General features: G+C 52.6%; 2 protein-coding genes and 1 non-coding gene across 4 annotated transcripts in view; 2 read left to right on the top strand and 1 right to left on the bottom strand.

Annotated features, from left to right (window-relative positions):
- Positions 1-5,665: 5,665 nt before the first annotated feature.
- Positions 5,666-12,247, bottom strand: FOXA3 (forkhead box A3). Its single transcript, XM_036091586.2, has 2 exons — positions 12,149-12,247; positions 5,666-6,649 (listed from the first exon to the last, which is right to left on the bottom strand). The coding sequence occupies exons 1-2, from the start codon at positions 12,215-12,217 to the stop codon at positions 5,666-5,668; spliced, it is 1,053 nt and encodes a 350-aa protein (XP_035947479.1). The 5' UTR covers positions 12,218-12,247.
- TRNAN-GUU (transfer RNA asparagine (anticodon GUU)) lies at positions 8,067-8,139 on the top strand. Its single transcript has one exon. It is a non-coding gene; the product is annotated as a tRNA-Asn (tRNA).
- Positions 12,248-13,176: 929 nt separating the features above from the next.
- SYMPK (symplekin scaffold protein) overlaps positions 13,177-26,298 on the top strand; it is a 35,499-nt gene continuing 22,377 nt past the window's right edge. The window contains exons 1-9 of one of the 2 annotated variants that reach the window (XM_036091579.2): positions 13,177-13,282; positions 17,011-17,134; positions 17,279-17,344; positions 18,641-18,694; positions 18,786-18,859; positions 21,323-21,449; positions 22,179-22,428; positions 24,524-24,694; positions 25,935-26,174. In XM_036091579.2, coding sequence (XP_035947472.1) covers positions 17,030-17,134; positions 17,279-17,344; positions 18,641-18,694; positions 18,786-18,859; positions 21,323-21,449; positions 22,179-22,428; positions 24,524-24,694; positions 25,935-26,174 — 1,087 coding nt within the window. In that variant the 5' untranslated portion in view covers positions 13,177-13,282; positions 17,011-17,029. Of the gene's footprint in view, positions 13,283-17,010; positions 17,135-17,278; positions 17,345-18,637; positions 18,695-18,785; positions 18,860-20,362; positions 20,406-21,322; positions 21,450-22,178; positions 22,429-24,523; positions 24,695-25,934; positions 26,175-26,298 lie in introns of those variants that run through there. The other variant, XM_036091580.2, reaches the window with a different exon arrangement.

Genomic DNA, 26,298 nt, shown 5'->3' with positions numbered 1-26,298 from the left:
AAAGGCCCTGGGGCGGGAGCCTGCTTGGTTTGTTCCAGAAACAGCCAGGTGGCCAGTGCCACTGCGGCAAAGGGGAAGGGTGTAAGAATGAGGTCAGAGTGGGGGCACCTGGCTGGCTCAGCCGGTAGAGCATGAGACTCTTGATCTCGGGGTGGTGGGTTCACGCCCCACGTTGGGTGTAGAGATGACTTAAAAAGAAAATTAAAAAAAAAAAAAGAATGAGGTCAGAGGGATAGTAGGGCAACCTCGGGGGCCCCATAGGCCATGATAAGGACTTTGGCTTCTATTTTAATGGGAACGGGTGGAGGGTTTCAAGCACTGGGTGAAGAGATGGAGGAAATGAGACAGAAGCGGCCACGAAATCAGCCGGGATGGACAGCATCTCACTGCTCTGTGTCTGGGGCTTCACAGATGGCCCCGCACACATGCCCAACAGCAGTGTGTGGTGTGCGCACAAGTGAATAAGCCCCAAGCCAACAGAGAAGAAGTCAGAATGACATTAGATGGATGGACAGACTCCCAGGGAGAAGCCAGGTGAGGACCCGGGGACGCCCAGGGACAACAGACGCAGACAGACAGAGAGCAGCCGGCTGAGAAGTCCCGTTTCTTCCCCACCCGGAAAGCTTCCTTGGAGCTGGAAAAGTCCCCAGGCCCCCCTGCCCGCCTCGCCCGTGGCGTGCCCACTCACACCTCAGGCAGAGGAAGCTGGCAGGCCCCACAGGAACCTTTCTTGGGGGGGGTGGAGGCGGGCGGGTGGCAGGGACGAAGGGAGAGGAGTGGCGGGCGGGCAGGCAGCGGGCAACGGCTACACAAAGGCCCCAGTGTCTGCCCCTCCTGCCCCCGGGTACAGATATAAATAATATGTACATATACCTTTATATATATATATATACCAGCGGGCTGGGGGCGGGAGGCCGGGGGCCACACGCTTCCCTAAGGGCCCGGGAATGGCAGAGGCCTGCTCCTGTGGGGGCTGGGGAGCTCAGAGACACACCAGAGAGTGGCCAAGACTGACAGACACGGGCTGAGAGGGACGCAGGGACAGAAGGAGAGAGAGGGAGAAACGTACAAAGCACAAAAGAGCAACAGAAAGCCTGGCCGACAGAGACCCAGAGTCAGAGACCTGAGTGGCTGACTCAAACGGGGACAGATCAGGAAGACAGGGAAATCACACTTCACTGAGCAAGAACAGAACAAGAGGGAGGTAGAGGGACAGCGACAGAATGCAGACAAGGGCCATTCCAGGGAAAGGCAAAGCCGCAGAGTAACTCAGGTGAGAGGAAGTAAGGGCAGAGAGGAACAGAGAGAGGCCAGGAGCCACCCAGAAAGAGAGAGACAGAAGCAGACGGACAGACAGACAGACAGGGCCGGGCCACGGCTGGGGGCTCAGGGAGGCTCATGACCGTGGGTGAGGGGTGGGTCAGGGCACATCTCCCGTTTGGGGGCAGCACCTGTGGGGTGCTGGGCCGAGGGGCAGGGAGCAGAGGGGAGGGAGGCGGCCCTTGGGTTCCGGATCTCGGTGTTTACCTGTGGCAGGCATTGCAAACAGGCGCCCAGCCTGGCCCATGGCAGGCGAGGGTGGGCCGGGCTGGGCCCTCGCCCTGGCACCACTGGGCCCGACACGCCCACCTGTGGCCTGGGCGGTGAGTAACACACATGGTGACACCTGGGTGGATGGTGACACATAGGGGAACAGACATGGTGACAAACAGGGACAGATATAGGCAGACCCAGAGTGAGAGAGACATAAACAGACCCACCGAACCTGGTGACAGAGACTCACTGGAAAGACCCAGTGACAGACACACCATAATAGACATCAGGCTGCGAGGACAGGCCAACAGGGGGCGAGGCACGGAGATACAAGGACAAAACACCAACAGTGACAGAGAGGACACACACACAGACACACTTGTAACCCCCGCCAGACTGCTGGCTTCTGGGGTGCTTTCCTCCTCCTGGGGCAGGTCGTGGCAGGGAATGGGGCTGACTCTGAGGGAGGCCTTGGGACCCCAGAGCCCCACGGTGCGGTCACCCCTCTCAGGCTCCACAACAACATGGTGGTTAAGGGCACTGACTCTGGGCCAGACTGCCTGGGTTCAAGTCCTAGCTCCCGCTGCCCGCACACTATCCGTGTGACCTTGGGCAAGTGGCCTCACCTCATCCTGCCTCAGTTTCACCACTAATAATTTGGGGGGGGGGTGGGAAGGATTGGGTCAATCCGTTCTGTAAGATGCTCGCACACTGCGGGACAGATGATAAGCCCTAGTAGCTATTATTATGATTACTCTTTCCAGCATTATTATCACATGCCTTCTGATGTAATGGGATCTCTGCCCACAGCTGGGACCCTGCCCTGGCCCTCTGTTTCCCCACCCATGGGCCCCTCCCTTGGACCATGTCACCTCAGGCCCGCAGGCTCTGTCCAACTTCACCTGTCCCAGCCCCGGCTTCCCTGTGTCCCCATGGCTATCCCTCCATCCCCCGATCCCTGGCATCCTCATGTCTGTCCACGCGTCCCACGTCTGACCGTGGTACTTTTCCACGCTGGACATCAGCCGGCTGTCCCTGGGGTGGGGGTCACACCTGCCCACGCCAGCCGAGCCGGTGGCCACCAGACACCCTGACGGATAGCCCCACCCTCCCCCCAGGACCCTACAACAACACCCGCCCCTCCGGCCACCTGAGGTCCCTACTGGGGCGGCCTGAGGCCCAAGCCTGGGGACAGGAAGCCCCAGGCCTGGCCGCCCTGAAAGCCTCTTTCAGCCTGGGCCTCCTCCCGCCACCACCGACTCCTCCTGCGGAATAATATTTGGGCTGTTGGCCGGGGGGCGGGGGCCAGATCCGGAGGCCGCCTGGGAGAAGCCAGAAACCGCAGGGCTTCCTGCCTCGGGCCGGCCGACTCCGGGAGAGACCCCCAGGCCCGAGGGAGGGGGGCAGGCGCCCGGGGAGACTGAGGGCCTTTCTCTCGGCCCCAGTTGTTTTTTCCAGGAACCAGGAGGAATTCCCCGGCCTGCCCAGGACAGCGAGGCCGGTGGGACGGCTGACGGGGAGCCAGCACGGCAGGGGGCGGGGGGTGACACGCAGCCGGCAGGGCGGGCACCGCGACAGAAATAGAGGGCCTGGCCGGCGAGGTGGCAGGTAGAGGCAGAAACTCAGGGAGCTGAAGACCAGAGAAGGAGGAGCGAGGCCAGAGATCCAAAGCCGTGGGGGTGGGGGTGGGGGGCGGGGAGGAAGACCCCGGAAAGGAGTCACAGTCCCCAAGAGGAGGACAGAGACATCCAGAGCCCAGAGAGAGGGAAGGAGGGACAGAATCAAAGCAACGGAGTGAATGAGAGAGAAAGCACAAGGCAGATGGTATAGGAGATAGAGTACAGAGGATGAGCAAAGGTTTTCAAAAAAGCCAGGAGACAAAGACCCAGAGAGAGAGCTAAGGACAGAGTGCCACAGAGAGATGACACTAAAGAGACAGAAAGATGGACACACAGAAACTGGGGGAGACATCTCACACACACACACACACACACACACACACACACACACACACACACATAAACAGGCAGCCCTTGGTCTGATGAACAAATGAATGAGCCTCTGGAGAACCAAGGACCAAGAAAGGCAAACCCCAAATAAGGAAAAGACAAAGTAAGACCAAACCCGTCCACCTGCCCTCACCTGGCTGAATGACCCTGGCCCAGTCCCTTTCCCTCCTGAGCCTCAGCTTCTGCTCACTGTCTCCCGCCCCCCCCCACCCCGAGAGCCATGCGCTCAGAACATCTGAGCACCTGACCCCAGACTCAGAGCCTAGGGAGAGCCCCGGAGGAACAGAGACACTCAGACAGCAACCCCAGAGGCCCACAGCCGCCCAAGGAGGACTGAACTCTTTCCCCACACACCTGCCTGCAGAAGTGACAACCAACCCTCCACGCAACGGTGACAGGCATAATACCCAAGCGCAGGCAGACTCTTTGAAACATTTGAAACGTACGGGCGGATGCTGACTCACGGGGTGCACACGGAACAGTGACAGGCAGGCCTTCGATGCGGACTGAGCCCCACACAGACCCCTTGAGGTGATGGGTATGCAGACAAATGGACACGGAGACCTGCGCCTAACAGTGGGAGACCCACAAGGACCCACGGGTAGGCGGACAAAGAGAACCACACACACTAAACAATAAGAGATCCCAGGGGCGCCTGGGTGGCTCAGTTGGTTAAGCGACTGCCTTCGGCTCAGGTCATGATCCTGGAGTCCCTGGATCGAGTCCCGCATCGGGCTCCCTGCTCGGCAGGGAGTCTGCTTCTCCCTCTGACCCTCCTCCCTCTCATGTTCTCTGTCTCTCATTCTCTCTCTCTCAAATAAATAAATAAAAATCTTAAAAAAAAAAGAGCTTTAAAAAAAAAAAAACAATAAGAGATCCCAGGACCCACAGGTAGCACTCAGAGTGTGAACAGACATGCAAACCCACACAATGGAGGGATACAAACCAGAGGGAACAATGGGCAGGCCACAGAGACCCCAGTGGGCACAGTGATATCCTATGACCAATGGAGGCCTACCCCCCCAACACACACACACACACACACACACACACACACCATCTCCTTCAATTAACACCTGGTTTGTGCCTTCCCCTCCTCCCCAGCTTAACCAAAAGTTGAGCAGTCCCTGGCTCCTTGGGCCTCAGAGTTAGAGGTGTGTGTCTGGGGAGTGGGGGTGGGGAGATGGCCTTGGTCACTGCAGAGCCTCCTCTCCCAGCCGCCCTGGCCCCACTGCTGCAGGGGCTGCTATCTGTGAGCAAACTGTCCTTGGGGTCAGGGACAGCGAAGAGCCAAAGGTCAGGTCGATGCCTCCCCCAACCCCTCCCACAGAGGCAGCTAGCTCTTGGGGGCAGGCGGGAGAGGGGACAGGGACACTGCAATTCAGGTGTTCAAGCCCCGCAGGGCCCACCCTCCAAGGAAAAGAGACGTTCAGGGAGAGGCAAAAACAGTGCCTTTAATGGTCAAAAACAGCCAGTATCCCGCTTCCCAGGCAAGAACCAGACTTCAGTAGAAATTCCCCATACCCTAGCCAGTCCTTTCTGGTTTCTCCTGGACCAGAGAGGGGAATGGGCTCCAGAAAAAAACAAGGAGTATTCACACTTCCATCCCTCACTCAACTCACACCAAAGAGACGGTGATGACAATGGCCAACCCAGGGGCTGTGGTAGCTATCACGGTGGCCAACTCGGCATCTACTATGCCAAGAAGCCCACCCAAAAAGAAGTGAGCACAGCACCCAACGGGCCAAAGAAGATGTCATTGGAATGGTATCACCATCACATCCAAAGGATTAGTCAAGAGGATGTCCATCACCATGTCCAAAGGGCCAACTAAGATGTCATCCCGGGTGGTGGCCATCAGAGCACCCAAGAGATGGACGAATAACATCAATGGACATGGCAGTCTTTGTAGTACCCAGTGGGCCCGCCAAGATGTCAACAGCAGTTATCACAGTACCCAAAGGATTGGCCCGATGCCTCCAGAGACAGCAGTCACCACAGTAATAGACCAACCAAGATGGTAACTGACGGGACGAGCCAAGTGTCACCAGGAGGATCAGGCCCCAAGCGCCTGATGGTGTGAGCCACAGTCATACCCCGCCCACCACACTCCCACACCCCTGCTAGGACGCGTTAAGCAGAGAGCGGGAATAGACACCCTGGTAGTAGACCCCAGGCTCCCCCCCCTCTGCCCCATAGCCCCCAAACCCCACGTCCAGTTTAGGAGGTGCTGGTGTCTGTTCCGACATCAGGTTGTTGATGGAGAAAGGGTGGTTGAAGTTGTAGGGGGCATCCAGCTTCAGCTCCCCGGGGAGCTCCAGGCCAGTGAAATAGGGTGTGGAGGAAGGGGGTGAGCCACAGTCCAGAGCCCCCACGTCTTCCCCGCCCTGGGCCTCCGGCTCAGGGGGCGGAGGCTGGGGCTGCGGGGGAGAGGTGACCGTGGCGGCAGGGGCGGCGGCCGAGGCAGCCGCCCCTGCACTGTTCCTGGAGGTGGAGGTCCCGCCAGCCCCTTTCTTCACCTTCTCCTCCAGCTTGAAGCGCTTCTGGCGGCGCAGGTAGCAGCCGTTCTCAAACATGTTCCCTGAGCTGGGGTGCAGGGCCCAGTAGGAGCCCTTGCCAGGCTTGTCTGGGGAGCGCGCCACCTTGACAAAGCAGTCGTTGAAAGACAGTGAGTGGCGGATGGAGTTCTGCCAGCGTTGCTGGTTCTCCCGGTAGTAGGGGAAGAGGTCCATGATCCACTGGTAGATCTCGCTCAGGGTCAGCATCTTGCCCGGCGCCTGCTGGATGGCCATGGTGATGAGCGAGATGTAGGAATATGGCGGCTTGGCATGGGCCAGCGGCCGCCGGTAGCCTTTCGGCATCTCCTTCCCGTGCACCAGCCCCGGGCCCGGGCCCCCATACCCTGAGCCGCTGCCTCCACCACCACTGGCACCCAGGCCTGGGAAGGTGGGCCCCAGGGGTGCTGCGGGGGCTGGGGGCGCCAGGGGTCCTGAGGGCAGCGGAGAGGCAGGGAGCCCCCCAGGGGGGTAGGGAGCACTCAGAGGGTTCAGGCTCATGTAGGAGTTGAGGGGGGCCATGGTGGGCACTGGGGTCACCGGCGAGTAGACCTGCAAGGAGAGAAAGAGAGATGGGGGGAGGTCAGTGAGTTGCCACTCTCCTGGTCGGCAAAGGGTCACTGGCCCCCACTATGTGTCCATCTGTCTGTCTGTCTTGCCTCTTCTACAAGTCCCTCCCATCCTTACCTCTGTCTGCAGATGGCTGTCTCTGGAAGTCTCTCTCTCTTCCCCATCCTCATGCGCCCCATCCCTGACCCCATCCTCCATCCCCCAAGGGATCCCTATACTGGAGCTCATGCTTTAAGTGGTTCTCAAAGTGTGGTCCAGGACACCCTGGGGAGTCTCCAAGACCCTTTCAGGATGTCCAGGAGGTCAAAACTATTTGCATATAATACTAAGAAATTACTAGCCTTTTTCACTCTCTGTCTCTCTCAGGAGTTACAGTGGAGTTTTCCAGAGGCCACCGGACATGTGACATTGCAACAGACCAAATGTAGAAGCAGCCACAAGCAGCTGTCTCCTATTGAACCAGACACTGAAGAGATTTGCCAAAAATATAACAGTGCCACTCCTCTCACTAAATGTTTTGAAATATAGTTATTTCATTTTATTTTTATTTTTAAAGATTTTATTTATTTATTTGACAGAGAGGGACAAGCGAGAGAGGGAACACAAGCAGGGGGAGTGGGGGAGGGAGAAGCAGGCTTCCCGCTGAGCAGGGAGCCTGATGTGGGGCTCGATCCCAGGACCCTGAGATCATGACCTGAGCCAAAGGCAGGCACTTAATGACTGAGCCACCCAGGCGCCCCTATTTTTATTTTTTTAAGTAGGCTCCACGCCCAACGTGGGGCTTGAACTCATGACCCTGAGATCAAGAGTTGCATGCTCTACCGACTGAGCCAGCCAGGTGCCCCGAAATATAGTTATTAATAAAAACACAGTATTTATGCTAAAAAATTGTTGGTTTAAAATTAATTAATCCAGGGGTGCCTGGGTGGTTCAGTCAGTTAAGCGTCTGCCTTCGGCTCAGGTCATGATCCCAGGGTCCTGGGATTGAGCCCCTGCGTCGGGCTCCCTTCTCAGTGGGGAGTCTGCTTCTCCCTCTCCCTCTCCCCCCCACCCCGCTCATCCTCTCACTCGCTCTGTCTCTGTCTCAAATAAATAAAATCTTAAAATTAATTAATCCATATTATAAAAATTTCTCAGTTTTAATTTCTAATACAGTAACTCTTCTTTTTTTAATGCAGTAACTATTGACAGACATAATTTACATGAATGAAACCTGTTTGGGGTCCTCAATAATTTTTAAGCATGTAAAGAGGTCCTGAAACCGAAAAAATCGAGAACTCCTGACTTATCTCCATCCCATCTATAAATATGGGTACTCTCTATCACTCTTTTGGGTTATAGAATTACAGTTGTTAGAGGCCAAAAATGTTTCAGGATTGCGGAGGGGTGGGGGAGGGGCACCTGGCTGGCTCAGTGGTAAGAGCATGCGAGTGTTGATCTCGGGGTTGTGAGTTCGAGTCTCACGTTGGGTGTAAAGATTACTTAAATAAATAAAACTTAAAAAAATTGTTTAAATGTTTCAGTATCAGAAATCACGTTTCAACCTAATCTATATTGCCTCTTTACCGTATATCATTAAATCTAAGACATCGCTACTTGTAAGCTGCCGTGTTATTTTAAGTACCAATAAGAATAATACCAATAAGGGGGAAAAAAACACTGTCAGTCCCCAGGCACCATTGACTATAAAACCCATCCCATTTTCAGAAATGTTCAAATGAAAAACATGCATCTTAGCTCAATGGAAAACAGTAGACATCACTAGGTCTCTCTAAATAACCCTCTATTCTTCCATCCATTAAACAAATATCTATCTGGCCACCTACTTTGTGCCAGGCACTGCTCCAAGCACTTCACAGGAAAGGTCTCCGTTCAACTTTTACAACCGCGCTATGATAATACCCATTATATAGCTGAGCAAGCTGAGGCCCAGAGAGGTTGTCCAGGGTCAGACAGTAAGGAAGGGGCAGAGCTGGGGTTCTGAATTTAGGCAGTCCGGCTCCAGACCAGTGCTCTGGATCACGCTACAAAAGCAACTGACCAAGACAAGACAGAAACGCCCGCCTTCACAGACCTGACAGTCTAGCAGGAAAGGAACCAGATAAACATGGAAAACAGAAAGCATGGTGGGTGGTGATTTCTCCCTCGCTGTGTGTATTTACCCCTTCCATCCACTGTCCACCATCCTTTCTCCCTCAGTCCGCCAATGGCCCCCTGTCCGCCCTGCTCCCTCCCCACACGGGGGTCTCATGGCCCTGGGGGTGCTGCTATCTTTCCAGCAGGAGCTGCCTTTGCTGTGAGTCAGTGGGTCCTGTCTTGTCCCCTGTCACTGTAAGGGTCTGCAGGTCCCAAGGTCCTGAGAGAGAAGGGAATGGCCGGGGTCACTCAGAGAGCCGGGGACAGGTGACGACCAACTCTAGTCTGAGCCCAGGCAGAGAAACTCTCTTCTCTCTCACACACTTCCAGGCAGTTCTTTTGTCTCTGGTCTCTGAGTCTCCCAGCTGGCTCCATGTGTATCTGTCCATCTCTTTCCCCCGTCTCAGTACCTCCCTGCTCCTGCCCTCTCCCCATCCCCTCTACTCCCCAGTCTCCATCCAAGCTTCCTCTCCTCCAGTCCTGTCTCTCCCCATCTCTTTCTCGCCCCTCTGTCTTCACCTCCTTCTCCTGTCTCTCTCTCATCTCTCCCCAACCCCCCTGCCTGTCCCTCCTCATGACTCTCCCCAACCCTATCCCTCTCCCCCCACCCTATCTCTCCCTGTCTCTCTCTGCCCCCCTCTCCTGCCATGTCTCTTTCCCTCCAGCACATCTCTGGACCTCTCTGTCTCTTCACCTCAGCATCACCATCCCCCCAGAAGCCTCCCATTGAAACTGGAATCACAGCTACCCCTCCTCCACGCACTGGTGTCCCCACCACCACCTTGGCTGATTCTGCCCCCTCCTCAGGATAAGGGAAGCGGGTCCTTCAGAGCTGAGGGGAGGCAATGGACTCAGGGGCATCCACAGAGAGTTCCTAAATCCCTCTGCGACCCTCACTCCAATTCTCCAATTCCATGAGCGTCCTCTGTATCACAGAGGAAGAATGACTGGGACCCCAGGGCCCTCCTTTTCTGGGTCCCCACCCACCCGGAAGTCCTCCTTGAGGTCTGACCTCAAGCACTCCAGCTGCCCTAATCCACCCTTGGCTTTCCCACGCCCCAGGGCTGGGATGAACCCCCAATGTCCGGGTGTGAGCCGGATCTCCCCTGCCAGGGCGGGGCTGAGATTGGGGGGAAGCCCTCAGGGGACCTGCACCCCCATCCCAGGAGGCTGGAATTTCTCTCCTTTCATTTCCTTATTGTCTCTGGGGGAGGGTGTGACAAGGAGCAGAGGAAGGCCGCGTGAAGCCAGAAGCCTGGTTTCTAGTCCCAGTCCCAGTCCAGATCCTCCAGCAGCCCCCAACACTTGGAGAGGCTTCAGAGTTCCCATCTCTAAAAGGGGGGAGCACTTGGACCAGCTGATCTGTGAGAACTGGAGGCCAGTCGGGACACCCCAGGGTGCTAACTTTCCAATTTCCTTCCTGACAGGGAGCCTGACCGGGGGTGTCAATCACCCCAGCAGGAGGGTGCTGTGAGCAAGAAGCAGTTTGGGGACCCTCTTAGTTCTTAGTTGCTGAGTGAGTGCAGATGTTTCTCTCCCTATTGTTCTGACCCAGGGGGAGGAGGTGGCTCAGCGGATGGGAAGGCTGGGGACACCATATTTCCATTTCCGGCCCCCCATATGTTAACTCTTCCAAAATATGCTCTCAAATGCGAATCATTTCTAGACTGTCCCTCAATTTCTGACACAATTTCAATGTGCAAATGCAAATTCTTAAACTTCAGACTGTGCCCCAATAGCGACTCCTTCATCCTTAGACCCACACAACTTACTTCTTAAAGATGTGCCCCCCACCCAAACATAGATCTGTAGTTGGGTCTTCTTCAATCATGTCCCCAGGCTCTGAACTCTCTAGGGGTTCAGCAACCCACCCTCCTCCCCCCACCACTACCTGGGAGCCTCCACTTCCAACCTGGTCTCTCTCTGCCTTCCCCACCGTACAATTTCACCTTCAGCTCTCAGCCCTCCCAATCCCTTCCCTGGTCAGCCTGCCCCACCCCACGTGCACCTCACACCTCCATAGTCCCAGGATTGGCCCCTCCTGGGCACTTTGCCAATCCCCGCAGGCCTGGGAAACCAGGAGTCCCACCCCGAGCTTCAAACCCCAGACCCAGGACTCAGGCACGGTGAGGCCCCTTGTAAACCCCCAGATCTCTAAATCCTTGGGGATCTCAGACATTCCAGTCCCCCTCTGACCTGAAGCCCAAAGTCTCCTTCCAGGTTAAGAAACCAAATGTCCGCACCCCCATAACCCTCCTACTAGGACCCCTCCCCTGCCATTTCACAATCTTGACTATAGAAAGAACAAGCTAAGGAGGAGCCCTTGCAGCAATGGGAAAGGGAGTTAGACTTGGGGAAGGACTTTCCTTCTGCAGAGGTGAGGGAATTACGATACACCCTGCCCCCTACTCTAAGGGCGGCCTTGTCAGAGATGGGACAAGTGAGGACATTAGCAATTACTGGAGATTACTGGAAGGGGGGCGGGTGTGTGAAATCTGAAACCCTCCAGCCTCCAACAAGCAGTATCCCTGCTGAGGGTCTCTAAAAACAATTAAACCACTGAAGTTCAGTCGGGAGGGGTAAGGGTCATGAATAGAGATGGGGGTGGATATTGACCCCTCTCCTGACAATGCCGTTGCTCACATCTGCTCTCAGGCTCCCAACTCTGACCCCATCTGGGCCCCCATCTCTCTGAGCCCCAACTCTGACCCACCTGTTATTACAGGTTCCCAAACCATGTTTCATCTTTGAGCACCTCCATCTCTTAACTTTGAGCACCAATCCCTATTTCTGACTCTTAGGTCGCCACCCCGAAGATGCTTATCCCCCAATCCCAATTCTGATTTCTACCCCAGAACCCCCATCTTTAACTATATTCTATCCCTGAGCTCCCACCTCAGACTTTCCTTAATGGTGACCTTTTTCTCCCATCTCTTAGCTCCGGTCTTTCCCCCTCTTTGGAACCCCATTTCCTAATCCCCCAGCTCTGTCCCCTATCCTGGAACTCGGGTTCCTATCTTTGTTTTTTGGGTTTTGTTTTTTGTTTTTTCATTTTAATCCCTTGGATTTTGGGTCCCCAACACCCAGTCTTCACGTTTAAACTATGACCTGACCCTTGCCTAAATTTTTCCGTTTGAGCCCTCGCTCCAACCAGCCTAAACCGCACTCCCACGCCTCGCCCCCCATCCCTGATTCCTATACCTGGTGTGCGTGTCTCTAGTTCCTCCGTTCCTCAACTGTAGTTGGGGCCCCCTTTTGATCCCACACCCCATCCTTGCCCCCCATTCACGCTCGCACCCTGATTCCTGCCCCCCACTTCCCGCTCCGCCATCCCCGAGGACACACCTCGCCCGCCTCCGGGTAGTAGCTCCACTCGGCCAGGTCATGGGCCTCCATCTTCACCGAGCCCAGCATCCCCCGGGCCTGCGCCCCCTCCCGCCCCCGCTCCGGCCCGGGGGGAACCGAGCGCTTCAGATCTCTCAGCCGGCACGGCCCGAGTTCCGACCGGTGCCCGCCCGTCCGACCGCCCGGGGTCCCAGCCGTCCTGGGCGCCGCGGGAGGCGGCCACGCTTTATAGCTGGGACACCCCCGCCCCCCGCCCTCTCCCGCCCCGGGCTCCCCTCCCGCCTCCCCGAGGGCGGCGCGCTCGGACTGGGGCGCCCCCTGCGGGATTGCGCGGAGACAGACCTCAGGCGCCGGGAGCCGCAGCCCGGGGCCGTGAGAGCTGGAGGTGGCTGAAGAGAGGGAGCTACGGGTGAGAGACACTGCCGATGCTAAAGGCCCCAAGGGCAGAGTTCTGGGGCTCTTCTACGCCAGCGGGTTTCATCACCTCGACAGGAGAAGGCGAATAGCCAGAGCCCAGCATGACCGCGGCGGAGGAGAGGGGCCTCAGAGCGCAGTGGACTCCAGAGGTCAGTATATGCTACCATAAGGACCGTAAGAGACCCTCGAACCCACATTCCCATTGGACGGACAGGAAGACTGAAGCTTCCGACAACTGGAAATGCTCCAGACTGCGTAAATGGTCAGGACCTAAGGCGGACGGGATCGGGGACTCTGCTTAGACTCCACTGGGGCAACAGACCACCTCCAGGACCTAGGAGCTTAGTCGCCCGGACTCTCCACCCTCTCTAACACCAGCCGTCCAGGGACTCAGAACAACCGTGAACTCCATTTCCCAGAAGCCTCTACCTCCCTTTCCGTCCAGTGCCTCTGCTAAGGGACTACATTTCCCTTAAGGCATGGCGTCCAAAGGCCGGAAATGAAGGGCACCCCGGCGTCGTCGGGGGGAGGGCGGAAGGCCTCTCGCGCCGCAGGAGGTAGGGGCGGGGTCGGGCCGCAGTGTGGACTCCATTTCCCGGCGGCCCTGTGTGCGCGGCGCGTGCGCAGTGTCCCGGCGGCGAACGGAAGATGGCGACGGCGGCGTCTGTGAAGAGGCGCTGCTGAGGGGGCGCGAGGGGGACGGAGGCCGGCGCCGCGGTGAGCGGGGGGCGGCGTGGGGGCCTGGGAACGAAGGGAGGAGGGACTCTGAAGCGGCAGGGGCGCTGGCCGGCGGGTTGGGGCGCTGCGAGGAAAGGGGAGCAGTGACGTTCGGGACCCCAGTTTCTTCCCCAGCTCAGGACCCTTCCGTGGCTTCCCAGTGCCCTCAGGGCAAAGTTCCAACGTGGCCCCCAAGGCGCGTCCGCCCCGCCGGCCCCGGCTCGGCCTCTCTGCTCGTTCCTCACTTCGCACAGTTGCACTAGCCTTCCGGTTCCTCAAACTCGCCATGCGCCTTTCCGCCTCAGGATTTTTGCACATGCTGTCCCCTCTGCCCGCAACATCCTTTTACCCATTCTGCCTGGCTAACTCCCATTCATCTTTCGGGTCTCGGCACCAACGTCACTTCCTCTGCGAAGGCCTCCTTTCCCGCCCTCCGTCCCGAAATCCGCCTGTTAAACGCTCTCATAGGTCCTTGTCCGTTTCCTTCATGTCACATGTGGTCTGATTTATCATTGGACCTTTATTTGTGGGGTTTTTCGATTAGGTCCTTGACCGTGAACCCCACGGGGACAAGAGTATGTGTTGGTCATCGCTGTGTTCCTAGCACAGCGCTGGTCGCACTGAAGACGCCTGGTTAATGTTCGTTGAATGAATGAAAGATACTCCTGGGGTTACTCCGTACATGAGGGGTGGCGTCATAGCCCCAAGTGGGAGTGGGGCAGTGGTACTCCATAAGGAGTACACCGGGAGGGAAGGGGAAACAGGGATTGTTGGTAATAGCAAAAAGACTGCAAGCACCCCAGGTGTTCTTCAGTAGGGAGACTGGCAGAGAAAAAGCTGATAACATCCACATTATAAAGTACTATGCAACTATTAAAGGGAATGGGGGGTTGGGGGAAGGGAATGAAGAAAATGTCTCTACATTGATATAGAGAGTGGGCTCCAGACTATATTAAGTGAAAACAAACAAAAGAGAAGGCCATGCTAATTATATGCTCCCTTTTTACAAAAGAAAGGGAAATGTGTATAGACCTTGTTTTTTTGTTTTGTTTTGTTTTGTTTTGTTTTGTTTTTTAAGGATAAACCAAGAAGTATGGGCGCCTGGGTGGCTCAGTCGTTAAGGATAAACCAAGAAGTAGAAGAGGAAGAACACAGGGTTAAAAGAAAAAAAGCTAGATCTCAATCTATTATTGTCATGGAGAGAGTGGAAAAGTTGGAAAGGTTCATCAGGAAAAGGTTCATTATGTTCTGATAAGGGACGGGAGAATGCTGGTTGTCAGGTGACCATGCCCCTTGGCTTGCTTGAACAGACCTGGGGTGTAGAAGGAATGGCTTTCAGAGAGGCAGGACTGCATGGTGGTGAGGAGGATAGATTCTGCAGTCATACTGCTGGGTCTGCATCTTAGAAGCTGTGAGCCTTCAGTCAAGTGACTTTACCTCCCTTACCTTCAAATTTCCTCATCTGTAAAATGGAGATTAAAAGTAGTACCTGCCTCCAAGAGTTGGTGTTGGGAGCTTTAAATAAGTTAACATGTGTATTAGAATTGTGCCCGGCACATATGCTTAAATATTAGTTATTATTTTTCAAGCATTCTAGAGCCAGAGGGTGGGGATACTAAGTCTAGGGATTGGGGACGCCCTTTGGCACTCACTCAGATATTTACTGAGCACTTACTAGGTGCCAAGCACTGTTCCACGCTGGAGATCTAAAAAGTGAACAGACACACACAAATCCTGGCCTTCATGGAGCTTGTAAATTTGTAGTATGTTGATGGTAATAAAGGCTGTGTAGAAAAATAGAGTAACACAGATGGAGAGGGAGAAGGAATTGACACTTGAAATAGGGTAGTGAGGGAAGAGCTGGAGCCCAGAGACCCTAGAGGAAAGTGAGGGCAGAGGTAGAAGGGGCCTTTCATACAAGGTCTTCTAGGCCTTGGTGAGGATGATGGCATGGACACTAAGCAAGATGTGGCTGTGACAGGTGGCAGGGAGACCAGGAAGGAGGCTGTTGGATACTCATTCAGTCAGCAGACATCTGGTGAATAACTACTGTATTGCAGTATATTACATTCCTTTTAAAAGGTGCATCTTTTTCGCCCTCCTCAAATTGTTGTTAACGGTTTATGCAACATCCTTCAGATCTTTTCAGGGGAACATAAAAATAGTAGCTGTACTTATCTTGTGTTTATTTTGTATACTAATTCATCTACTCCTCAGAATAGTCCTGGGAGGTAAACACTGTTGCCATCCCTGTTTTTTGTTCCGTTTTTTTTTTTTAAGATTTTATTTATTTATTTGAGAGAGAGAGCATGAGAGGGGGAAGGGTCAGAGGGAGAAGTAGGCTCTCCACTGAGCAGGGAGCCCGATGTGGGACTCAGTCCTGGGACTCTGGGATCATGACCTGAGCCAAAGGCAGACTCAGCCACTCAGGTGCCCCATCCCTCTTTTATAGAAAAGGAAACAGACCCAGTCATTCTGTGTCTTCATACACAAATTTGACAAAAATGGATTGACTTGCTATTTTCTGTGATGCCATAGGCTGTTGCAGACAGCTTTTTATAATAATACATTGAGACCTACCAGATTTATTTTACTGTTTTCCCTCCTCTTCTGGTTTTTGGTTTATCTTTTCATTTTTTTAAATATATATGTGTATGTAGGTATATATATATATATATATATGTATATATATGTGTGTGTGTGTTTTGTAAAAAGGGAGCATGCAGCAAACATTGTCTTCCACTTTGCATGTTTTCAGTGAATATATGTTGGAATCCACTATTTATCAATGTATAGAGATTTTCATTTTTTCATCCCTCATTTTTTTTTTAAGATTTTATTTATTTATTTATTTGAGAGAGAGAGACAGAGATAGCAACAGAGAGAGTGAGAGAGAGTATGAGCGGGGAGGAGCAGGAGAAGCAGGCTCCCGCTGAGCAAGGAACCCAATGTGGGACTCGATCCCAGGACCCTGGGATCATGACCTGAGCCAAAGGCAGACATTTAACCCACTGAGCCACCCAGGCACCCCCATCCTTTTTACAGTTGCATAGTATTTTATTATGTGGATTTATCATGTTTTTTCAGCCAGTCTCCCTGTTTGAGAACACTTGGGTTGCTAATAGTCTTTTACTGTTAGGAATAATGCTGTAGTTGATCCTTATTACATAGTTTTGCCAAGTGTGACTCTGGGACAGATGCCCAAAAGTCTTCCCTTCCCCTCTCCCCTTTTTAAAAAAACAACTCCATAGTATTCCATTTATTTTAACTAGGCCTTTTCTGATGTGTTGAATACTTAGCATGTAGGACTCTGACTGGTGTTCCTCAGAGCTGTGTTGTAGAAAGCCTGCTGTCATGTCTGGTCCCGGGTACAGCCCAGATGGCAAGACGAGGCCCTGAAACCAGCAAGGTGTCTGCTGTGTGTTCATTTGTTCAGTCATTCGGCAGATGTTTGTGGCCAGCCTGCTATGTGCAAAGTCCTGGAGGTGAGGCCTGGCACTCCACAAGGGACTGCCTCCAGCCTGGGAGACATCCGTCTCTCCCAGATTATAACCCCTATATACACGCACAGTCTGAGACAGAGCCTGGATGGGAGAGGGGCTTCAGAAGACCCAACAGGGGCAGGACAGAACGGAAAGGAGGGTCGCGCCCTTTGTGGACGCGAAGTAGGGTGAAGGTCCACCCTATCCACGGGGCCCCAGGGCTTGATGGGTCCTCTTTTCTTCCAGGAAGTACCGGACAGCAGCCATGGCAGGCAGCAGTGGGGATAGTGTCACTCGGCGGAGCGTGGCGTCACAGTTCTTCACACAAGAGGAGGGCCCGGGCATCGATAGCATGACCACCTCAGAGAGAGTGAGCCTGGAGAGAAGGGCGTGGAATGGGGAGGCACAGCCCGTGTCTTTAGGGCAGTCCACCCCCGGGTGCGGAGCCCAGGGGTGCCAGAGGGGCTGGGTGGGCGAAGCTAGCGCCATCCCCTGCCTCTCCCCCTCCTTCCAGGTGGTGGATCTCCTGAACCAGGCAGCACTGATCACCAATGATTCAAAGATCACGGTACTCAAGCAGGTGAGGGTCTGGGGTGATGCTGGGCTGAGCAGCCCAAGGGGAGGGGCTGGGAACATGTGAAAAAGAAGACACTGGTAGAACGCTAGTGTCCACCTTTAAGCATTTAGGATATGCCTGCCGTGGTGCCCAATGCTGTACAGGCATCTCTCATTTAATTCTCACAAAAGCTCTGTGAAGCAGGGTAATTTGGTCCCCAGTTTCTATAGAAAGAAGCAGAGTCTCAGAACTTAAAATAATGAGCCTCAGGTCAGTCTGCTAGGAGCTGGCTGAACTAGGACTTGAATGCTGGATTCCAACTCCAAATCCTATGCTCTTCATCCTTGTATTTCCTCTCTGCCAGGTTTCCGTCTAGTGGGGAAGACATGCAGGTCACCAGACAGTGGGAACAGAGTGGGCAGGCCTGGGATGGAGGAACCCAGCTTGCTGTGGGAGCCTCGAGGGGGCTGCTGCCCCAGCCTGGGGGTGGGGAGTCGGAGGGCTTTCCGGACGAGGCGACATCGGAGCTGAGACCTGGAGGACGAGGAGAGAAGCAGGCTAAGTGAGAGAGGGAGAGTGTCTCGAGTGGAGTGGAGGGCACAATAGGTTATGCAAAGGCAAAAGAAAACAGGAAGAATTGGAGGGAAGGGGCCACGTGCAGTTCAGACCGGGAGGCAGGTGAAGTTCAGGGGTCAGGGGGGTCAGGTCGCCTGGGTGAGAGCCCTAGTTCTGCTGCTTGCTCAGCGTGTACTGCCTGTAGCCTTGGGTAGCTGACTCAACCTCTTAGCAGTGGGAGCCGGGCCTGTTGCTGGCACCGGGCTTTTATGAGAAAGTCTGTGGGAAGGGCTTATTCCAAAGAGCCTGGCAAGTCTAAGGGCATCAGGAGATGGGTTCTCACTGTCATGAAATGCCTGCTGAATTGTGGCAGTGTGACTGGGGAGTAGAAACAGGAGGAGAGTGGAGAGAGTTGATGGATGAGCCTCAGGAAGGAATTCCTGCAGCACTCCCCTCTTCTTTAGCCCCCCTTGTGTGTCATGTGCTCACTACCGACCAGGACCTTACGCCTTGTAGGATCTTCTTACTAAAGCTTCACAAGAGCCCTATGAGTTGGTGTTTAAGATCCCCATTTCGTAGAAGAGCAGACAAAGTCGGAGGAAGCCACTTGCCCAGGCCATGGTTGGGAGTGGCAGAGCCAGGATTTGAACTGAGTTTATCTGCCGCCTGCCTCCATGCTGTTTTCTCCTACACGCTCCTGTCTGTACTGATTGGAGCCTGGTTTTATATGTGTGGCCCTCCTCCTCATCCCCAGTGTCCTTCCAGGTCCAGGAATTGATCATCAACAAAGATCCTACACTACTAGACAACTTCCTGGACGTGAGTGACCAATGGGAGGGAAAGGGTGTGGGTATAGGGGTAAGGGGATGGATCCTGGTACAGCCCTGACCCGCCTTCCTGATGTTGGCAGGAGATCATCGCTTTCCAAGCGGACAAGTCGATCGAAGTGCGCAAATTTGTCATTGGCTTCATCGAGGAGGCATGGTATGGGGTGACGCAGGGAACCCCTGGGAGCACCCCTGGTGGAGATAGCCTCTTCAGCTCCCCGCCTGGCCCTGCCCTCTGCTTCTTGGACCCATTTTCCGTCCCATGCACACTGATTCCTCAGCAAATATTTAATAAGGTCGAAGTCTTAGAGTCATTCATGATTGCTCTCCTTCTCCCACACTTCATATCTATGTCATCAGTAAGGACTGTCGGCTCTACCTTCAAAATTTAAACAGCATCTGACCATCTTTCAACCACTTCCTTGGTGTTAGGCTGCTCCAAGCCACCATTACCTCCTGCCTAGGTGGCTCCAGTGGCCTTCTGTCTGGTTACCCGGTTTCCCCTCTCTCTCTTCTGTTTAATTGAAGTAAATTCACATACCATAAAATTAACTATTTTTAAATGAACAATTCAGTGACGTTTAGCACATTTACCCATCTAGTTCCAATGCATTTTTATTCTCCCCAAAGGAAATACCAGACCCGTGCTCTGCTTCCTCTCTCACAGTAGCCAGAGTGATCCTCTCGGCTCTCCCCTGCTCTCAGAGCTCCACTGGCCCACTGGCTCACTTAGATCGAAACCCAGACTTCTCCCCCTCACCTCATCTTCTGGTGCCCTCCCTGATCTTCACCCACATCCTCTGGCCTCCCCATTCCTCAAAACACACTGTTCTCTCAGCTTACTGTACCCGCAAGGGATGCTCACCCCCAGGGAGCCCCCAGCTCACTCCTTCACTTCACTCTGGTCTTCCTCAGCCAGCCGTTCCTGGCTCTGCCAGTGCAGCCCCCCACCTCTGCCATCCTACCTGCACTGTTCTTTATGGTGTCCTCACTAGCTGGAATGACCCTGATGCTTGTCTTCCCCACAAAAATGTCAGCCCCCTGAGGGCAAGCCTTCTCTGTATTGTGGACCGCTGTATGCCCATGCCTAGGACGGTGTTGGCACATGGGAGGCACTGAATACGTATTTGTTGAACAAGGATTTCACTGTAGTGGTGACCACATGGGAAGCTTACTCTGCCATGCGCTATGTTAAGTCCCCTCTGTTTTCACCTGAAACTTTCACAGCAGCCTTGGGAAGGGAGGCTTTGTTATATCCTCCTTTTAAGGAAAGGGAAACTGAGGCTCAGAATGATAAAGTGATTCATTCAAGCTGAGTTATTTGTTCATTCAACATTCATCGGATGCTTTGTGACTCAGAGGAAATAAAATAGCCCCTAAATAGTGACTGTTTTCTCTTTGTCGGGCATTGTACTAAATGCTTTACCTAGTTTGTTATGTACTTAGATCCTCAAAAATAACACCATGGATAAGTTATGTGGCCCATTTATCACAAGACAAAACTGTGACTCATAGAGGCGAAGTGAGTTTCTTAAGGCCAAAAAGCCAGTATGTGGCAGGGCTGGGATTTTAACCCATATCTGTAATGCTATTGCCCAAATTCGTAATCTCCACCTTTTACTGGGAGAATTTGTGGTAAATTTCAATATATGTTCAACAGGTATGTGCCAGGCATTTGTGTCTCAGGCTGTAGGAATACAACAGTGAGTAAATACAGATACTGTTTCTGACTTCACGTAGCTGGCAGTTGAGTTTCTTTTTTCTTTTTTCTTTTTTTTTTTTTTTTTAAGATTTATTTATTAGAGCATGTGAGCGGGGGGGAGGTGGTGGGGAGGGGCAGAGGGAAAGAGAGAATCTCAAGCCCTGCCTCAGGGCTCAATCCCATGACCCTGAGATCGTGATCTGAGCCGAAATCAAGAGTTGGCCGCTTAACGGACTGAACCACCCAGGTGCCCCGAGTTTCATATTTTTTGACTGATTAGCTTAATATTTAACTTCAGATTATAGAATGTTGTAAAAATTATATTCATGATCTGAGCTCTAGGTGTGGCCTTCTTGAATTTTTTTAATTCATCAAACAAATATGTATTTCATTCTTCAACAAAAAATGAGACTCTGCTTGTATGACTAGAAAGGGTCCCCCACTTTCAGAGCCCTCAGGACTGAGGTAAACAAATTAGTGAACAAAACTAGGGGTTACATAAAACAAAGTGCTTAAAGGTAATGACAGCTAATATTTCCGAATGCTTTCTATACTGTTCTAAGTACTTTACAAGTATTGTTGCAGTGTTCACAACAAGCTACTACAAGGGAAGTACTATCCTAAATGAGACAGTTGGCTTGTCCATTTGTCTGGCTGTGCTGCCCCTCATGTGAACAGCAGGGCCCTACTAGAGTAAAAGAGTGGGCATTGCAGGACTAACCCAGAGAGAGGGTTCATGGGTGGCTATGTCCGAAGATGCCAGGCATTGTTCTCAGTTTCTGGACGTGCTGACAAACGAGACAGATGCAGTCCCTGACTTCCCCCCCACCCAACTCCAGTCTCCTGACAACACCTGACCGGCTCCCATCACATACCCCAAGACCACTTTGACCTGGACCTTTTTTCTCTATCCCCCAGCAAGCGAGACATTGAGTTACTGCTAAAACTGATCGCAAACCTCAACATGCTCTTGAGGGATGAGAATGTGAATGTGGTGAAGAAGGCCATCCTCACTATGACCCAACTCTACAAGGTGGCCTTGCAGGTAAGTGCTCCCTCCCACCTGGGAGCATCCCGATCTGACAGGTCTCATTTATAGCTTTTGTTGGGACACAGGGGCAGGTCTGTTAAACCAGGGACAGATCAAATTCTTTACGGGCAAGATGTGCTGTTGATCTCTGGGAACAGACAACAAAGGGATCTAATGTCCTAATGGTCAGGGAATCGCCATTAATCCATCCTTCCATCCATCCATCCATTCATGCGCTTAACAAACATTCCCTGAGTACTTCCTCTGTGACTCAGATGGGTTGGGTCCTGCCTTCATGGTGCTCACGGCCCAGTGAGGGAGATAGATGCTTATCAAAGAATCACAGAAATTTTAATTTTGTACCGAGGGAAGTGCTGTAAGGAAAAGCACCCACTGTGGTATCGTGTTCATTAGCATTAATGAAATAAATGAATCCATTTACTCTCGGCCACCACGTTGTGAGGGCAGTATTGTTATTCCTGTGTCTTAAGATTTGAGCGTCTTCACTCTGGGTTGTCACTGTCTGTGAACCTCATGAGGGCAGAATCAGACTTGGTCTTGGTCACCCCTGGGTCTTGTCCCCAGTGTCATCTAGCACGGGGCCTGGGGCAGAGTTGTAGCTCAGTACATGTTTCCCAAATGAATTTATTCATCATCATTATGGGTCTCTGGGTAGTGATAGAGTTGGCAGTTGATGTCTTGTCCCCATCTCTCTGTCTCCGTTCTTCCCTGGCCCCCTCGCAGTGGATGGTAAAGTCACGAGTCATCAGTGAGCTCCAGGAGGCCTGCTGGGACATGGTGTCTGCCATGGCTGCGGACATCATTCTGCTGCTGGATTCTGACAATGACGGCATCCGCACCCACGCCATCAAGTTTGTGGAGGGCCTCATTGTCACCTTGTCGCCCCGCATGGCTGACTCGGAGGTGCCCCGACGCCAGGAGCATGACATCAGCCTAGACCGCATCCCTCGTGACCACCCCTATATCCAATACAGTGAGTGCCACCCATCAGCTCATCCCATTTGTCAGTCACTAACTACTCTTGATTCCCTTCCTCCCTCTTTCCCTCCCACTTCTCTTTCTTGGTTTTTCATTTCTGGAGACAGTATAAGACATTGATTAAGAGGGGTGCCTAGATGGCTCAGTCAGTTGAGCATGACTCTTGGTTTTGGCTCAGGTCATGATCTCAGGGTCATGGGATTGAGCCCGTCGGGCTCCATGCTCAGCACAGAGTCTGCTTGAGATTCTTTCCCCTCCTCCCCTACTCCTGCCCCAGGTGCGCACACGCACACTCACTCTCTCTCTGAAATAAATAAATAATCAATCAATCAATCAATCGACATTGGTTAAGAGCCCTGATGCTAGGTTCTAATCCCAGCTTCACCGCTTATTATGTGAACTTGGGCAAGTTACTTCTCTCTGACCTTCATTTCCTTTTTTGTAAAGTAGGTGATAGTATTACCCCTTTCATGAGTTTGTCATGAGGTTCCATGAGGGTGTGAGCACTTAGTAAATGGTAGCTAGTTTTAACTGATTTTTAAGATTTATTTCTTTGAGAGAGAGCATGAGCATGAGTGGGGGGAGGGGCAGAGGAGAGAATCTTCAAGCCGACTCCTCACTGAGCAGAGCCCAAAGCAGGGCTCATTCTCATGACCCATGAGATCAAGACCCCAGCCAAAACCAAGAGTTGGACACTTAACCAACTGAACCACCCAGGTGCCCCATTTTTTAAAATTTTCATTTATTTATTTATTTTTAGGGAGACAGAGTGTGTGCATGTGCAAGTGGGGATAGGCAGAGGGAGAGGGAGAAAGAGAATCTTAAGCAGGCTCCATACCCAGCACAGAGCCCAAGGCAGGGCTCAATCTCACGACCCCGAGATCATGACTCAAACCGAAATCAAGAGTCACCTAGGCACCCGTTAATGGTTTTCTTAATTGCAAATTATAAGCATAGTACATGTACACTACTGAAGTATCAAGCAAAACATACAGAGGGGTGTAAAGAGAAAATACCACTCCCCAGTCCTACTTTCCAGGGATAAACAGTACTAAGAGTATGTTTCTTTCCAGACCTTTCTTAGGCAGGAATGGACATTTTGTATATATGTATGTTCATAGAGCCTGCGATTGTTGGCTTTTCTTTTTTATGAAGATTTTTTTTTTTTTTAAAGATTTTATTTATTTATTTGAGAGAGAGAATGAGATAGAGAGAGAGCACGAGAGAGGGGAGGGTCAGAGGGAGAAGCAGACTCCCCGCTGAGCAGGGAGCCCGATGCGGGACTCAATCCCGGGACTCCAGGATCGTGACCTGAGCCGAAGGCAGTCGCTTAACCAACTGAGCCACCCAGTCGCCCTTTTATGAAGATTTTATTTATTTATTTGTCACAGAGAGAGAGAGAGCACAAGCAGGGGAAGTGGCAGGCAGAGGTAGAAGCAAGCTCCCTGCTGAGCAAGGAGCCCGATGCTGGGCTCGATCCCAGGACCCTGGGATCATGACCTGACCAAAGGCAGACGCTTATCCGACTGAGCCACCCAGGTGCTCCTCCAGTATGTTTTTGCATAGAAAATGTCAAGGAAGATATCCACCAAAGTTGTTAAGGGTTAACTTTTGGGGACCAGATCAAGGAAAGTGGTGGTACAAACGACTTTGAGTGCTTTGTCTATGTGTACGTGTGCATATCTACATATTTAAAGTGTTATCTCAACATCACTCATATCATCAGATTCCTATAGTTGGATATTTAAAATCATTTCTAGTCTTTCACTGTTGGAACCCCATGCTTTGAGCATCATCTCTTAATTTTTTTTTTCTTAATTAAGCTCCATACCTAATGTGGGGCTTGAACTCATGACTCTGAGATTTAAGAGTTGCATGCTCTACCGACTGAGCCAGCCAGGCACCCCTAAATTTTTATATTCATTAATAGTCTATCTCATAGGACTCCTCAACCACTAGATTTTCTGTTTTTTCAGCCCTTCCGAGCCATCATGTGTAAGAATCTTTCTCCTTTTGGCCCTAAAGTCTGCTCTCTCCAGAGGCCAGGGAGAAAGGCCCCTGCTAACTGGTACTCTTCTCTCCCTCATTAGATGTGCTGTGGGAAGAAGGCAAGGCAGCCTTGGAGCAGCTGCTCAAGTTCATGGTGCACCCCGCCATCTCCTCCATCAACCTGACCACGGCGCTGGGCTCCCTTGCCAACATCGCCCGCCAGAGACCCATGTTCATGTCAGAGGTGATCCAGGCCTATGAAACCCTGCATGGTAGGTTGGTCCTCTCCCCTCCTGCTCTCCGCTGGCCAGTCTGCTCTGTCCAGAGAAAATGTGAGCTAGGTAGCAGATCCCTGAGGGATTCATCAGTCTAGTAGGTCTGGACATAGGAAGCATGCTCTAGATTAGACAGGAATCTTTCGGTTGCATGTGACAGAAAGCTGGTTCAAAGCTGTCTTTAATATTAAGGTATGTGTGGGTGAAATGACATGATGTCTGCGAAATACTTTAAGATATTCCAGCATCCCCCCGCACCCCAACAACCAAAAAAGAAAGCAGAAGGGAAAGTGTTGATGGGTACCTGGTGATTTGTTATAGTCTTTTCTCTACTTTCATGCATGTGTGAAAACTGAAATGTCCGGGCTCGAGGTGTGAATATGAACAGATCGTGGATCTGTCTCCCATTTCTTGGCTCTTATTTTCTCCTTGTTGGCTTTGTTCTGTTCTGTGTCTCTTTCCTTGAGGTAGCAAAGATGGCCCCCGATAGCTCCAGGCTTCCATTCTATCCACTTGGCAACCCCAGGGGACAGAGTGTTTCCTTCCCCATCATTCTAGCAAAAGTCCAAAGGCTGATGCCCATTGTTCCTGATTGGCTGAGAAGACATTGGTAGCTTATCTCTGAACCAATCACAGTGGCCAAGGGATTGCATTGTTCTGAGTGGCCCTGAGTCTCTTGCCCACTTGGACTGAGAATGGAGCCGGGGTGGTTCCCTCAAAGGAAAATGGGAGCATTGTTGGCTGAGGAAGGAGGGAAGGATGCTGGGCAGGCAAAATTACAGGCATCCTCTTTCTCTGTGGGACAGGGAAGGCTTGTTCATCAAGGTGACTGTTAGACATTGGACAATCATTCTGGTGGCAGGACCAGCGAGGCGCACTGTTGGGGCCGTTCAGTTGGGGCATTGTGGAGGTGAAGGTAGTGATGATAGCCTTCCCCAGGGGAGGCACACTGGAATTTCCAGACCAGAGATGGGGGGAGATGAGCCTTTACATTTAATCAAAGGAGGGGTGAGCTTCCTCTTTGTTTTAAGGTTGACTAATCCTGATGGAGACCTTTTGAGGGTTTTAAGCATCAGCTTGTACAGGAGGAAGGCTACATACACAGTAGATCCGAGAACAAAGGAACTTTTCTAGGAGGTTCTTGCAACCACCGCCCAAGCTGGGGCTTGGGCTGTGAGACGAGCAGGGACACATGGGCTGTGTCCACAGAACAAAGCTCCCGCTTCTTTCCTCACAGCCAACCTGCCCCCGACGCTGGCCAAATCTCAGGTGAGCAGTGTGCGCAAGAACCTCAAGCTGCACCTGCTGAGTGTCCTGAAGCACCCAGCCTCCTTGGAGTTTCAGGCCCAGATCACCACCCTGCTGGTGGACCTGGGCACGCCCCAGGCCGAGATCGCCCGCAATATGCCCAGTGGCAAGGATGCCCGCAAGCGGCCCCGAGATGACTCGGATTCCACGCTCAAGAAGATGAAGCTAGGTGAGCTGAGGAGCTGAGCCAGGCCTGGCCAGAGGTGGTGGCGGGGACTGACCATGTTTACAGTATTCAGTTACTTACATTAAATTATGAGCTTGATTTGTATTAGTTAATATTATATTTGTAA

This window comes from Halichoerus grypus, chromosome 15, assembly GCF_964656455.1.
Source record: "Halichoerus grypus chromosome 15, mHalGry1.hap1.1, whole genome shotgun sequence".
NCBI classification, from domain to species: domain Eukaryota; kingdom Metazoa; phylum Chordata; class Mammalia; order Carnivora; family Phocidae; genus Halichoerus; species Halichoerus grypus.
The sequence above is the reverse complement of the archived record's forward strand: the minus strand, read 5'-3'. Positions and strand labels throughout refer to the sequence as shown.

Coding starts and splice junctions, on each gene's coding strand:
- FOXA3 (XM_036091586.2), bottom strand. CDS start 12,217: ATGCTGGGCTCGGTGAAGATGGAGGCCCATGACCTGGCCGAGTGGAGC. Junction 6,650..12,148: donor ACTACCCGGAGGCGGGCGAG/GTGTGTCCTCGG, acceptor CTCTCCTTGCAG/GTCTACTCGCCGGTGACCCC.